Source organism: Saccostrea echinata, unplaced genomic scaffold (assembly GCF_033153115.1).
Source record: "Saccostrea echinata isolate AGI-Se365-2 ecotype Australia unplaced genomic scaffold, CSIRO_AGI_Sech_v1 ptg000054l, whole genome shotgun sequence".
Classification (NCBI taxonomy): Eukaryota; Metazoa; Mollusca; class Bivalvia; order Ostreida; family Ostreidae; genus Saccostrea; species Saccostrea echinata.
The window spans coordinates 39,088,745-39,103,897 of NW_026889803.1; the positions used below are offsets into that span (position 1 = coordinate 39,088,745).

Here is a 15,153-nt window from a genome sequence, read left to right on the forward strand (position 1 = left end):
AATGGTAATTTTAAGATATTTATACAGCTGAAAACTTTAGAACTTGTTATTATTAACACTACTATTCTGATGGTCTGCTTAAACTGAATTAATGATTAAGGAACAGGATTTTCAATATTCTTCATCACAGTTATAGATGTAAAAAAAAATCTGTTTTTCCACTGTGTGAATATATCAAAATTACCAAAGTACAGTGTATTAACATTTGTTATTGTAACAATCTTACAGAACCAGATTTTGAAACAAGAAAGGTTAACAAAAAGTACTTGTATAAGAATTGCACTATTAAGTTACTTGGGTAATACTTTCTACTTGTAGTTTAAATCATTAGCACTTTTGAGTGGTAAGTATAAATGTATATACACCGTCTATGATTCCTTAGAACTTGTATATAATTACATATCTCTTCACAGGTTGAAATGAAAATTGATTGCACAAAAAAGTATAAAAAGTATACAGGTTAAAAATTTCAGCCCTATTTTACACACACACCTGCACTACTCCAAATGTTAAATGAACAAAATGCAAAGTTGTGATTTTTTTTTTTGTATAATTGCAAAGAAAAAATGCTGTTCAATTGGATAATAAACATATTGATATTCAAATTGTTACAATACATTACTTGTTTAAAATCATGGTTTTATATCTCATCATACATATTTAAGAAATGAATTTAATTTTTGAAGATTCATGAGGACATGAACTACAACGCTTCACGCCGGCATATTTCATGAAGCGCATCATGATAAATATGCCGGCGTGAAGCATTGTAGATCATATACCTCAAGAATTTTCAAAGTTAAATTCATTTCTTATATTTACATTATTTTCTGACGAGTTACCACAAATAACGCCATTCAACTGTCATTTTTAAAGCAAAACAGTTTGTACTATAGTTTTGACGTCAAGTAAGGTATTATGACGTAACAATGGAGATATTCATACTCATGCATGGTAGTTCATGAGAAAATGAACAGCCTTCTAATTTGCAAAGAATGTTAAGGAAAAATATTTGGAAATGTAAATATAACTAAATGAAGACTGATAAAATGGTCCTCTATAATTTATCACAGTAGTCAAATTCTGGGCATAATGAATACAGGAATATTTCTACATGATATTTGTATTTTATAATATACATATATTAAACACTTATAAGGCAAGTCTGGCCTTTATGGTTCTTGTTTAAAGTTTAAATACAAATAAGCTTACACAACAACAATCTAAAAAATACATAAATTAACAAGAATAGAACATACATTGTATGGTTGGTCCAATTCATACAAAATCAGGGAAATGAATTTGTATGCAATGAAACAAATTCATACTACTGGTGCAGGGTTGCATGACAAAAGGTATGATTCTTTTTTTTCAAAAATTACTTTTTTTCCTTCTTTATTATGCAACTATAAAATCTTCTTGATTATGTTCATAATAATTTGAAAAAAACAATAAAAAAAATCTCCTCAAATATATGTACATTACTGTTATATCAATTTTATTCTCATGATAATTATTCCCAATATGGGTATCTATATATTGGTGATTTTTATACATAAGGTTTGATATTTCAATGTCATGGTTGTATATCAAAATGAAAGTCAAATGTGTCTGACTAAAATGTTTCCCTTTCAAAATTCTAATACTTTCAACAATTACATATCATTTATATTTCATTTGAAGCTGATTTTAAGATCCATAAATTAAATATCATTTTCATTTAATTTTTCTCTTGAACAGTAGCAGATATTTTCAACTGGAGTCATGTTCTCTCTCCATTACAGAATGAACTTCCACAGTCCATTCTTCTCTACCACTTATCGCAAGTAAGTCATGTTATCTCTCAAATGAAGCGTGATCTTCCATTGTCTATCCATCTAAGCGTAACTGATCCACTGTTCTATCAAATCCACTCTACATCAGCCTATCCCTATATCCACTTTTTTTCTACATCCACCCTATACCAGCCTATCCTCTCCATGCATTTCAATGGCTGACTCACATCTCCTGATGCTCTTTCCATTGGCAACCATCTGTAAGAGGAAATACAGTACTCCTGCCTGTAGAAACACATCCTGGGCATCCTGCATCAGCTGGGCGGGGTTTTGTTGGTCACTGACCGCAGGGTGAAGGAGGGTTGGGCCGAACACCGTCGATAGGTTACTTAATGACATTTTATTACTACTCTCATACTTACTGACCCTGAAACACAGAAGAAATGGATAAATGTAAACAACGAACTCATTCAGATGTATCTCTGATATATATATATCACTGTAATAGTACACTGAAAAAGAGAGCCTTTTGTCCAGTACATGTGTACTAATAAATGTTGATCTTAAGGTACCTGACTAAGTGCTCCACTATAGCCACTATGCAGTAGTAGTTCTCGTTTGGAAGGTCATGTAGAAGTTGAAGAAAGACTTTTTCTTTTGAATCACCATCATGCAATCCTACAAAAAGGAAATAAACTAGTAAATTAGCACTTATTCATTTTATGCATTGTTTTTGTTAAGCACACTTTTTTTCTGGATAGGGTTTCCAAAATCTGAGAACTATCAATCAAATTTGCAAGGATCATTTTTTGTGTTTCATTTTAATAAAAAAAGTTCTCAGTTCTACAGTTTTCAGTTCTACATTCTGATAATACCTAGTCTGTCTACCAAACTCAAATATTAGAAATGATAAACAATTTGAAAACATGACAATGCTTATAAACTTTTATTGCTTAGTACAGGAAAATTTCAAAATCTGTTTTGCTTGTGACAAAACCGAATCAAACTACTGTAGGTCTGTCAAGCTAAATCTTGTTAACCTCTGATAGTTATGACAAAACAAACCTTTTCAACCCGTGGAAACTATGCCAAGACAAACCTCATCAACATGTGGTAGCTATAACAAACCTCATCAACATGTGGTAGCTATGACTTTTCAAATCTCATCAACATGTGGTAGCTACATGTATTACAAAACAAATTTCATCAACATGTGGTAGCTATGACAAGACAAATCTCATCAACATGTAGCTATTAGAAAACAAATTTCATCAACGTGTGGTAGCTTTGACAAGACAAACCTTATCAACATGTGAAAGCTATAACAAGATAAACCTCATCAATCTGCAATTGCTATGACAAGAAACCCTTCCTTAATCTGTGGTATCTATGACAAGAAAATCCTCAGCAACATGTGGTAGCTACAAGATATGACAAAACAAACCTCATCAAACTGGGGTAGCTATGACAATACTAATCTCATCAACCTATGGTAGCTATGAATACCAATCTCATCAACCTATAGTAGCTATGACAATTAAACCTTATTACCCTATGTTAGCTATGGCAAGAAGAACTTTATCAACCTATGGTAGCTATGAAAAGACTAACAACAAGATCCTGTTGTAGCTATGCCAGGACAAATTCATCAACATGTGGTAGGTATAACAAGAAAAAAATTCTCATCAACATGTGGTAGTCATAACAAGAAAAACCTCTTCAACATGTGGTAGTTATGACAAGAAAAACCCCATCAACAACCCATTGTAGTTGTGACATTGTTACAAACATCAGTTTGTTTTGTAAAAAAAAAAAAAAATGCTATTGAATACAACAAGCTATCAAATTATAATTAAACATTAATTTTAATAAAACAAATTTTATAGGGACTCATTAAACCTCTTCCTGCAGTGTTATAAGAAGGGGGTGGGGCTATTACTGAATTGTGGTTATATGAGACAGACTTCATTAACATACTGTAGCTTTAACAAGACGACTCTACACTTACTGGACCTATGATGAGACAAAACCTACCAACTACATCTACTAACTGTAGCTATGGCAGGATAACTCTCCTAAAATGAATCAGCGTATAGAATGGAAATCCTGTTTATCTGTTGTACTACCTCAAGGCAGATAACTAACCTATTGTAGCTATGAATTGTTTGTAGCTGGCTTCAGTAAAGAGTGGTTCTGGCAGCTCCCTGAAGTAGAGTTTGAGAACCCCAGTCACTGCATGAATGTCACTGTCTCCCAGGAGGTTCAAGCCTGCTCTCAGATCTATTGAAAGAATGAAAAGTGGTGTTTAGCATATAAGGCCTTTCCTGTTAAAAAAAATGCAGAATTATGGAGATGTATTTTTAATAGAAGGACAACAATTAAAGATATTAAAAAAAAAAAAAAATAGGTAAAAAAATTATTAGTAAATGTAACGCAGCTAGCTGTTGAGAATTTCAAAGAGTCACCAATTGGCTGTATTCAAGAGATTGTTAACTGATGAAGGCAGTGCATAGGAGATATCCATTGATAAATCAAATAAAAGAAATTAACTTTAACAAAAATATATCAACAAATTAAAAAAACTATCACATACTAATTTGTGTGCTTGAAGATGCCATGCTATATTGCAATGTGACTTTACGAAAATAAACAGAATCGAATAAAACAAAAAAATGCACCCATGCAGTTTGCTATATATACATGTATACAGTATGTAAATAAATCAATTTCATAATTGATAAATGGAAATGTAAGGAAGCCCATTTAGGACCTATCAAAAAATATTTTTGAATTGGATATAACGAATTGTTGAATTTGTTAAAATGAATTAATTGAACAGTCTGGATGTTGACTCAACCATTACCAACTTTCTTAGTATTTGAGTTGCTTGCTAACTCTACATAGAACCATACTACATTTTACTATAATTCATACCGTTAAATTGCTTTTCCACTATTCCCATGCCTTAAGGAATGCAAGACAAGACTGTCAAATTCATTTCACATTTATTCAACTCAGCGACAGTACTGTTACACAAATTATTATAATCACAGTCAATTAAGAGTGATTATTTGTATATTTCATAAAATAATCTATATTTAATTCATTATAACATTTTTTTAAAATTATTATTTGTTATAACGAAATAAATCTGTTATAAAAGATTTGTTGAATTCTTGATAACGAATTCAAAAATTGTTATAACGAATTAAATTCATTTAAATGAATTCTTAAATTTGTTATTACATATTAAATTCATTTAAATGAATTTGACAATTCGTAATATTGAATTCATAAATACTTTTCTATAGGCCCAATTTGTCGAATTTGATTAAACGACTTTGATTCATTATAACAAATTTTAGAATTTGTTTAAAAAAATTTAATTTGTTACTACAAATTTTAGAATTTGTTTGAACAAATTTAATCTGTTATAACAAATTTTTGAATTCATTATAATGAATTCAATATATTTGTTACAACAAATTTAATTCTTTATAACAAATTCAAAAAATTGTTATTACAAATTAAATTCGTTCTAACAAATTCGACAATTCTTTATATTGAATTCAAAAAAATATTTTTTGATAGGTCCTTAATGGGTTTCTGTAAATATGCTTCAATTGTGGATGTGATATATGCAATATGACAGCAGAAAAATATTTGCCAATGTTAAGACAAGTAATAATCCCTTCAGATTTAAGATCATACACTCTACATTGATATCACCTATGTATTTTGTTGAATATGGTTTTCCAGTTTAAGAGAATAATAACTTGTTGCAATGTACATATACCCTTCTCTTTAAAAAAAGGAAATAAAGATTGATTTCTTCATACACCAGTTCATGTTATTTTTTCCTACTGCTTTTTCGTTATTGAATCTCCATGGTCTGAACACAAAGTGGTCTGACAGGTATACACTTTCTCTACAGGGGGTATGGACATAAAGTGTTTTACAGTGGTTTGGAAAAGAAAATATTAAGAATACAGGTACAGTTTTTTAAACAACAGTATGGATACATAAGAGTACGGTATAGAGAAGACATATTAGAATTTAATTTGCTTCTTACAATTTTGTTACATGAACTTGTGAAAGTGCAGTGTAGATGTAAGGATGAGTATCATAAAAATTTTGTATTGCGAAATATCATGATATTTTTTAACACAATTTTTACTATGATTTTAAATGAATCTCTCCAACTTTTTTTTAAAAATATGTTGTAAAAATATAATAACTTCACTTTTCTCATTTTTATTTATATTTAAGAAATGAATTTAATTTTTGAAGATTCATGAGGACATGAACTACGACGCTTCACGGCGGCATATTTCATGAAGCGCAGTAGCGATAAATATGCCGGCGTGAAGCGTTGTAGTTCATGTACCTCATGAATTTTCAAAAATTAAATTCATTTCTTATATTTACATTATTTTTCTGATGATATGTCTCATATAACGCCATTCAACTGTCATTTTTAAAGCAAAAGAGTTTGCACTATAGTTTTGACGTCAAGTGAGGTATTATGACGTAACAATGGAGATATTCATGCCCATTCATGGTAGTTCATGAGAAAATGAACTGTATTCTATTTTGTGAAGAATCATAGGGGAAATTTATTGGAAATGTAAATATATATTAATAAACCATGCTTGGATGCTAGGATGCCAATGTTTTTTTTTTTTAAAACACCTGGAAATTGCAATTCAAAATTTTGAACAATAAAATGAATTTTTCTGGTAATTAGAATTATTTACTAAATACCAATATTTTAGTCTCTGTATCACGATATCGATTGAGCAATAAAAAATCACAATATACCAGTATACCAATAAAATCTCACATCCGTACATAGATGTTTGGATTTTGACCATTTGGAAAGAAATCTTTCTGCTACAAACAAAACTACACAGATTTTCAGCTAAATTTCTATAAAAATTCCAACCATGCTGTGGTGAATTATTTAGTACCTCACATTTCAACAGTGAATACTGACAAATCAAACAATTTGATGATTTTGGTAACTGTACTTGTATAACTGTATATCCTCATATCAAATGTCACATAAAAATTTCTGATTTATTAAACAAACCACTGCAAATTGAATGAAATTTTAGTGTAGTTTCATCTTTTAAACAATCCTAATGGTCACTCATTGAGCTCTACCTACATGTATCTTAATGTCATCAAATAGTCATTTCTAATATCATCAAATATAACAAAAAAATTAATCCAGTAATTTGAAAAAAAAAGAGAAGAATTTATATGTATTTTAAGCACAAGCATGAATTTTCATGTCATTTTAATTGAATATCAGCTTGCTTACTTCATTAGATTTTGCAAAATACATGTATAAGGTAAAATGAAAAAAAAAATTGCCTGATCAAAAGTGACAACGTATAAGAAACCATAATGTTCTAGTCTTTCTATTTTAAAATTTAATATTTACACTGCAGACTAAAATCATGAAATCTTTTTCTGAAAAACTGCACACAAATGTGCTCTATGTTACATTCATCAAATAAGGTACAATGAGAGTACAGTAGATCTTTTCTAATTTAAAAAAAAAAAAGAATTAAAATGATGAAATTTGTTCTTTTATCAGTACAATTTCTGAAAAGTTGGATATTTTTCAGTTCCCTCTCAGTCGAAATTGGAAAATGAATCATCTTGGAAAGATTTCACTTTAATTTCAAATTTCTTACTTAAGTCTAGTCACTCCAACAAACATCCATACAAAACTTTATGCACTTTGCAATTATATATTAAAAGCCAATGGTGAAGATTTTTTTTTATATAGGAGCATTCCATGATCAGCAATTCATAAGACAAAAAAAAATATATTTACACACTGGGACCCATTTACTGTCTAAATCTGAAAATGTGTCATATATTGGAGGTAAAATAAATTCCTCATGTATAAATTTTGAGGAAATCTCTGTAAAACAAAGGGAAATGAAAGATACATTGTAATGTAAATGTACATGTACATGAATGTACATGAGAACAGCAATAGATATTTGTACAGTGTACAAGTTCATAAATGCATGTATGCAAGTACAGTTATAGCTATTTTGTATAGTGTTTAAGTACTTTAGTATTTTACCATTTCTTGTTTCTTGTAAATGAAATATTACAAAAGAGTATGGAGTGCATAACTGCTACAGTAAGTAAATGATTTGAATATCATTCAAAGACCCTTTGCATGTGTGTTAAATAAATCCAGATAAAGATTCATCTTTCAAAAGAAATAAATTTGCCAAAACATGATTATCTTATTATAGGAGTTGCAGTTTAATGTATTTTAAATCAAATACATAATTTTAGTTTGTATTGAGGATAAGTTTGCTATTAAATGATTTCACTCTTTAGTATAGGACCCGGTATAGCGATATTAACTAAATCAGATGTAGAATTTAACGTTTTCCTACTTTTGTCAAATGCTTTCTTAATCCTCTGTATCTCTGATGTCACACCAGAAATTCTGTACACACCAACTTCTTCCATTCCTAAAAAAAAAAAAGATAAAAATACAATATTAAAGAACAAATTTTTTAAAACAATTTTTAATTTTGAATAACTCTTCAAAGGCCATATACTCAGAGTTGCTTTATAGCTACATACATGTATACTTTTTGAATCATGATACATTGACAATAAGTCAAGAAAAATGCCCACAATTGAACAGATATAAAAGAAAGTGAATAAACAAAATTGACTACACCTGATAAAATTAAACTGTACTTACCTCTGGCTTCTACTTCCTTGATACAAGCAGTGACAAAACTTGGAATTGGCTTGCGTTCTCGACTTAATAAAAATTAAAGATATTTGGCGTAAATTCATATTAAGTCTTGTAGATATTAAGTACATTAAGTAAGTGCTGCTAACTTACAATTCTTTCATTTTTAACATTGTTTTACATAAATAATACTCCAAAGCTCCTATCAATTCTTTGGTATCATAGTCAAAATCCAATATAAGCAAATACATTATGAAATATTCTAGAAGAGATATTAAACAATACTCACTTGCAGACAACCCCAATCTTGGTTCCAAACAAACCTCCCTGGATTTTGGAGGGAGACCTCTTCAGTGTTTTTGTGGCTGGTGTGTGTCTCACCGAGATCATCAGTGATAGCTGAGAAGAAAATCACACAGAAAATGTATAAAAATTCATATCTCTACTAACGTTTGTCAATGGACATCATCAGATTAACACTGAAAAAAATCTTTATTGCGAGTACAAAATCATTGGTTTTGCCTGTTACAGTCATTATTAATTTGGCACTCATATATTAATTCATTCATTAATACTATGGACAAACCTCTTTTTTTCAAAATGATAAACATCTGTGAAAGTCTCTCATCTAAAATGTTTTTTTTCTTCATTATTTTGAACTTAAGAAAAGCTTAAATGAGACCTACTGTGTTCATACTGATTTTCTGTTCTTTGAAACTGCTACTGAGCCAAGCTCTACTGAGCTGAAAATTGAAACAAAGATTATTTATTTTTAAAACTTGCAAATTGTGCTTTGAAACATTCATATTTAATATTTTTTGAAATTCTAATCAAATTCTGAAAAAAATATTGCAAAAACTGTCTCTTGTAGGTATTCAAATATTGCACAACTCTGTCAACATTTTTTTCTCTTGGAACACAACCTTATTAAACTCTCTCACATTAGATCACAAACAAAATACGACTGTATGAACAAAATGTCAGTCAATTTCTACAGCTACATAATTTACTCGGTCCATCTACAAAGTGAATTAAATCTTTCTTGTTCCAGTGATAAACTTGTTTTAAAACTAAAACATATACAAAGAGCTAGGTTCACTTTATGCATAAAATGGCCCTGTCCCTTATCAATGAATTGACTATCACCCATTTCATATATCAAAATAAAGTAGAGACTTAGTGCTCTCATTTCCTATAGTAAAATTTATTTTTGAGAATCCAAGTATTGGAAAACAGGCTTTGAGAAAATGCAATGTTCTTGAATTTTGCAGAAAACATGGGTATTTGACTACCTTCAGCAAAGAATTAAAATATGAGCACAGCCCACGATCCAAAATTAAAACATGTTTTGTAATCTTCAGAAACAGATCTTTCATTATATAAGTGCACATTTTGGATCAGAGGTTGTGCTCTATATGAAATATTGAAAAAATACCTCAACTTTTGGCCATTTTTAAGGGAATTTACAGGATATGGGGAAAATGACGCATTTTATGACGTCATAATGCATTGACTAGAGAGAAAATTACGTCATGTTCAATAGATACACGGTCACCAAGGGTCAAAGTTATAAATACTGTATTTTCATCCAAAACTTAGCAGTTTTGATTTTTCAGAAATTCTTAGGGCCAAAAAAGGCCCTAAGTGGCTCTTGCTCTTTTTGAAATACAAGTATCTTGTTAAGAGAATAAATATATGACATTTTAAACATTAACATGGACTCGAGTGAGCGTACCTCGAGTGCACTTCTGCCAATCAGCTCATCTTCTCCCTCTCTGTTTACAGTGTAACACAGAATTCTCAGTGTCTGAGATCCCTCCAGTTCTAACTCAAAATCCTGGTCCCAGTTTGGCTCAATTGAGTTCACACAGGGACGAGTCTTGGCTTGCATGAAGAAATAGCCATAGGAATCTAGATGAAGCTGTACATAGGTGTCTGCAAGAGAATACGTTATTAAAATATGAAAATCTCAAATCACTCAGATTACTTTTATACACATGTATCCACTTGTTTTTAATTTGACATTTATGAAATTGAAAATTACAACACAAAATGTTTACATTGTAGCTACAATGAGTCACAACCCCAATTTTTTTATTAAAAGAACAACCATTGTGAAATCTTTGTACATGCAGTGAAACATGTCGTGAAACATGTCTAATCTGACATGCACTGGGAGACAAATTTGTGTCAGAAAAGACAAGGTGTTCAATTGCCACAGTTTAAAGAACATAGAAAACAGTAAAATGGGAATTTATATAAAGGTCAGAATTCACAGTGAAATGGATTGCACAGGTGTAGGATTAGACAGTTTCCAAAGGACAAGGAAAATCCTGTCTTACCACAAGGACTCTCAAGGCCATCCATTTTATGTATTGTGACATTTAGGGATCCATTCAGCATCTCATCATCTAAATTACATGTTTAAAACATAAGACATATCAATGTAGCTTACATAATACATGTAGATATATGTAAAATTTGACAAACATGCAAGTACATGTACTTGCATAAATCTGCATAATCAATTCATCTGCTCTATATGCATGTTCAACAACACAATTTTTTTCTATTTCACAATACATCAACACACATATTTTTTTCATGAATGCATTTGTCATGGTACTTTGTACAACTCACCTTTCTTCATCAAAACATTTCCTACATTGTTAACTTGCGGAAGCTAAAATGAGACAGATTCACAGATTTAAATTTAAAAATATGTTAAGAAGACAGAAAATTTGAAATGCTTTTTCTTCGGATTTTAAACTCAGATAATATGAAAAACAGATAATTTACCTTTATTTTTGTTAGTTTAAAATAAATTGTGCTGTAAAAGTTTTTGTTTTAAATGTTTTAACTCTGTAATAATTAATAGTTTTTAATTTACCTGTTTGCTTTCATTGATTTTGGCCTGGACATCATGGCCACTCAATTGTCTGTAAAATCCACCTGTGGAAAGCAAAGATAGACTACTTTGATTACTTCTTTTTTAAAATCATCAATGACATCTACTTATCATATTTATTTAATACAGCTCTGATTTTGCTTCTGGTAATTTTTTTTAACCCAAAATCCACTTCAACATGTTCTTGAATTCACAGTTAGTTAGCCTATATCAGTGTTTAAAAGTCAATTCAATACAATATTAGTTTCATAGTTAAAAATAAAACACACAAAAATTAAACTGCTGCAGAAACCAGATAATTCTTAATCTTTTCCATTACTAGCACAAACAAATCATGTCACTAATTTTAAAAAGAAATCCAGAGTTATTCCCCTTTAATCTTGCTGTCATTAGGACTTTCCACCTTTCTGTGGAAAGTCCTATTGAAATTGTTCTGTTTATTATTAGGTCTTTCCACCTTTCTGTGGAAAGACCTATTGATATTCTTCTGTCTATTATTATTATTTTTCTTCCGCTGATTTTTTGTTTCGACATTTATCGAAAAGATTTTTTGTTCATCGTAAAGGTCACAAAAAATTATGAACAAATTTGACCCAATGCGTATAACCTATGACCCCTTTTGCAGTTATTGCCCCTTTCACTAGAAACCTTGTTATCGCTACTCCTCCAAAACCGTAAACCGTAGAGTTACGAAACCTTCACCAATGTCTTCGACTAATTGAGAAGACTCTTCAATCTATTCATTACGAAAGGATTTGTTGAGCCCTTTTATGAGTTATTGCCCCTGAAAGTTTTTGAAGTTTACAAATAATGAAAAATTTTCAAAACGATAAGTCGTAGAGACATGAAACCAACTGCATTAGATTCTTTAACCCTAGACCTTGAAGATTATGTCAAGGTCAAAGGTCAAGGTCACTCCAAATATGAGAAATTAAGCTCTTTTTAGAGCTTTTTTGTCTTTCAACATATACAGTATATCTTTGCATCTTTTATATGTACTTTTAAAACTATTTCAAAGATTTCAATCTTGTCCCCTAAGCTGAACCCTTTTAAAAGTTATTGCCCCTTGTGCGAAAAACCTTTTTATCGCTACTCCTCCGAAACCGTAAACGGCAGAGACATGAAACCTTCACTAATGTTTTCAGGGTCTTTAGACACAACTTCAATCTATCAGTGCGAAAGTATCCGGTGACCCCTTATATGAGTTATCGCCCTTTAACGTCTTTGCGCTTACTAGTAAACCTTATAACTTTAAAACTTAAAGTCGTAGAAGCATGGGGTTAATTGCAATGTGACCCTTGACCTTTGACCTTGAATATTTGTTCAAGGTCAAAGGTCAAGGTCGTTTCAAAAATTTTAAAATTTTCATTTCTTCCATCTCTCAAGCCATTTCTGGTTTCCTTTATATAAAAATAAGAAGAAGAGAGTTAAATGTGAAGAATATATGAAATTTAAAGAAGGTGGAAAGACCTCTAATTGTTCGAGAACAATTAGTCTACTAGTTATTATCATTTTTCTTCCGCTGATTTTTTGTTTCGCAACTTATCAAAGAGATGCATCTTTCATATTAGTCGACTACTTAAATGATTTTCAGATTTGACCCAACGACTTCGATCGATGACATTTAATGAAGTTATTGCTCCTTTCGCAAGAGTAGCTTGTTATCGCTACTCCTTTGAAACCACGAACCGTATGGATACAAAACCTTTGCCAATGCTTTCCACTAATTAAGAGTGCTTTCCATTCTATCAATGCAAAAGGATTCATCAAAGCCTTATATGAGTTATTGCCCCTGAAGTTTTTTTGCTGTTGACATAAATTTGAAAAAAAATTTAACGCATAGACGTAGAGACATGGGACTAACTGAAATGGATTCTTGCATTTTTGTTCTTGATATTTAGGTCAAGGTCAAAGGTCAAGGTCATGCAAAATATGAGAAATACAGAATATATGAGGGGGGGGGGGGGGGGGCTAAACCAATATAAATGTATGAAATAAACTATTCCATGCTTTCATTATCTTGTTTTCTTCTTAAAATGCATGTAGAACATTTTATTCATCATAGCTGCATTTAATATAACCCACATGGAAGCTTGTTTCATTCAGGAATCTTCATACTGAACCTGCAACAATCTTAGGATCCGCAGTCAGGCCGCTTTGAGTCCAATCCATGTTTTCCCACATGACGACCTACATACCATTAGCCTCGAGTCCGTTTTATATTATCGGCACTTTTCTAAGTAGTTTAACTAAATCAGAACATTTAACACCTCTAATTAAACCTTCGTAAGCATAATGCACAAAAAGAGAAATACGATATGCACAGTAAAACACATGTCATGCATTGTACTTCCATGGTAACAAATGCCATCAACACGGAAGCAAAAAAGAAGAGAGAGAGAAAAAAAGAGAGGAAGAGAAAGGAAGGGAGAAGGGAAAGAGAGAAAAATTGACCCCTAATTTGCAAAAAAAAAAAAAAAAAAATCTTTTTTTGGAGCTGCGCGAAGAACTTTTGAACTCTACAGAGAAACGAGCCTGACAATAAATCTATAGCAAAAGACGAATTTTTTAATTTTATTTATTTTCTTGTACTTTTCTTCTTCTTCTTCTTTCTTTCTTTCTTCTGTTCTTTTGAAAGCCAAATGATATGGAAACATGTTTCTCAAAACTATTCAATTCCGATAACTACGTTGTACAACAATTTTTTTTTATTCCTAAATAGGTAGTTTACTGCATACATCTTCATCGGAATTCGTGGCGTAGTGGTTAGCGCGCCTGCCTTTCAAGCTAAGGGTTCTGAGTTAGATCCCTGCTGGAAGAACAATTTTTTTTCCCCATTTTTCTTCTTTTTTACAGCCCAAATTACATGGAAACACTTAAAAAGGTGGAAAGACCTCTAATTGTTCTGTGAACAATTAGTCTACTAGTTCTAATAATGTTTGGTCAAACTAGTGTACATGGCATCCCTCCCCTTTCTTGTACTTACCATGATGGTGGTTCTGTTGAGCCTAACAGCATCCCCCAACCCCTCCCCCACCCCCTTTTTGTACTTACTATGATGATGGTTCTGTTGAGCATACACAGCATCCCTCCACTCCTCTCTCTCGTAATCAGTAGACAGCAGGATACAGTGATTTTTGGAGTCCTCCTTCATTGTGAATTGTAATGGCAGATGAGGCGAAGCAAGGATCAAAGCAGCTTCCTAAATTTTGGGGAAGGAGAATTAATAATATGTATAAGGCTAGTTATTATACCATTTGATCTGACATGAAGACAAAATTTAAGCCAGAGAGGTTTTATTGTAATTTGAATGAAGACAATGATATAGGCCATCTACAATAGCCATTATGATTAAGGTAACAACTGTAACAGTGTAAAGGAAAGGAAACAAGCATGATTTAGATTGTTGGTGAACCTTCCAGGAAATTCTCAGAGGCCATTAGCATGAAAAATAGGTCATTGACCTATATATTTGAAAGTGATTTGAAATTTGATTTGTAGTGAAAAATAGCACCACAATCATAGGTCTACAATGAACAAGTGTTTAATCATTCTCTTCAGTTGAATTTTGCCATCTGAGTAAATGTCATCCTTATGTCAAGCAAGTTCTTGAAAATAACTTGCAGAGACTTGCTTGCCAACACTTATTAAATCACAGGCACTTGGGGTATGGACCCCCCCCCCCTTTCCATTTTTTTTTCTTTTTAAATCTGGGGTCCAGTCACCTT

At 31.3% G+C, this 15,153-nt stretch overlaps 1 protein-coding gene across 4 annotated transcripts in view; it reads right to left on the reverse strand.

The window, feature by feature from the left end:
- Nucleotides 1–746: 746 nt before the first annotated feature.
- The window catches only part of LOC133172008 (active breakpoint cluster region-related protein-like), a 32,251-nt gene continuing 17,844 nt past the window's right edge, over nucleotides 747–15,153 (reverse strand). For 2 of the 4 annotated variants that reach the window (XM_061306807.1, XM_061306808.1), the window contains exons 13-25: nucleotides 14,480–14,627; nucleotides 11,408–11,469; nucleotides 11,158–11,200; nucleotides 10,860–10,928; nucleotides 10,253–10,452; nucleotides 9,204–9,260; nucleotides 8,807–8,916; nucleotides 8,524–8,585; nucleotides 8,207–8,284; nucleotides 7,624–7,650; nucleotides 3,921–4,055; nucleotides 2,348–2,453; nucleotides 747–2,202 (exon numbers count right to left, since the gene is read on the reverse strand). In XM_061306807.1, the coding sequence (XP_061162791.1) occupies nucleotides 1,959–2,202; nucleotides 2,348–2,453; nucleotides 3,921–4,055; nucleotides 7,624–7,650; nucleotides 8,207–8,284; nucleotides 8,524–8,585; nucleotides 8,807–8,916; nucleotides 9,204–9,260; nucleotides 10,253–10,452; nucleotides 10,860–10,928; nucleotides 11,158–11,200; nucleotides 11,408–11,469; nucleotides 14,480–14,627 (1,341 nt within the window). In that variant the 3' untranslated portion in view covers nucleotides 747–1,958. The remainder of the gene's footprint in view (nucleotides 2,203–2,347; nucleotides 2,454–3,920; nucleotides 4,056–7,623; nucleotides 7,651–8,206; nucleotides 8,285–8,523; nucleotides 8,586–8,806; nucleotides 8,917–9,203; nucleotides 9,261–10,252; nucleotides 10,453–10,859; nucleotides 10,929–11,157; nucleotides 11,201–11,407; nucleotides 11,470–14,479; nucleotides 14,628–15,153) is intronic. The other 2 variants (XM_061306809.1, XM_061306810.1) reach the window with 1 other exon arrangement.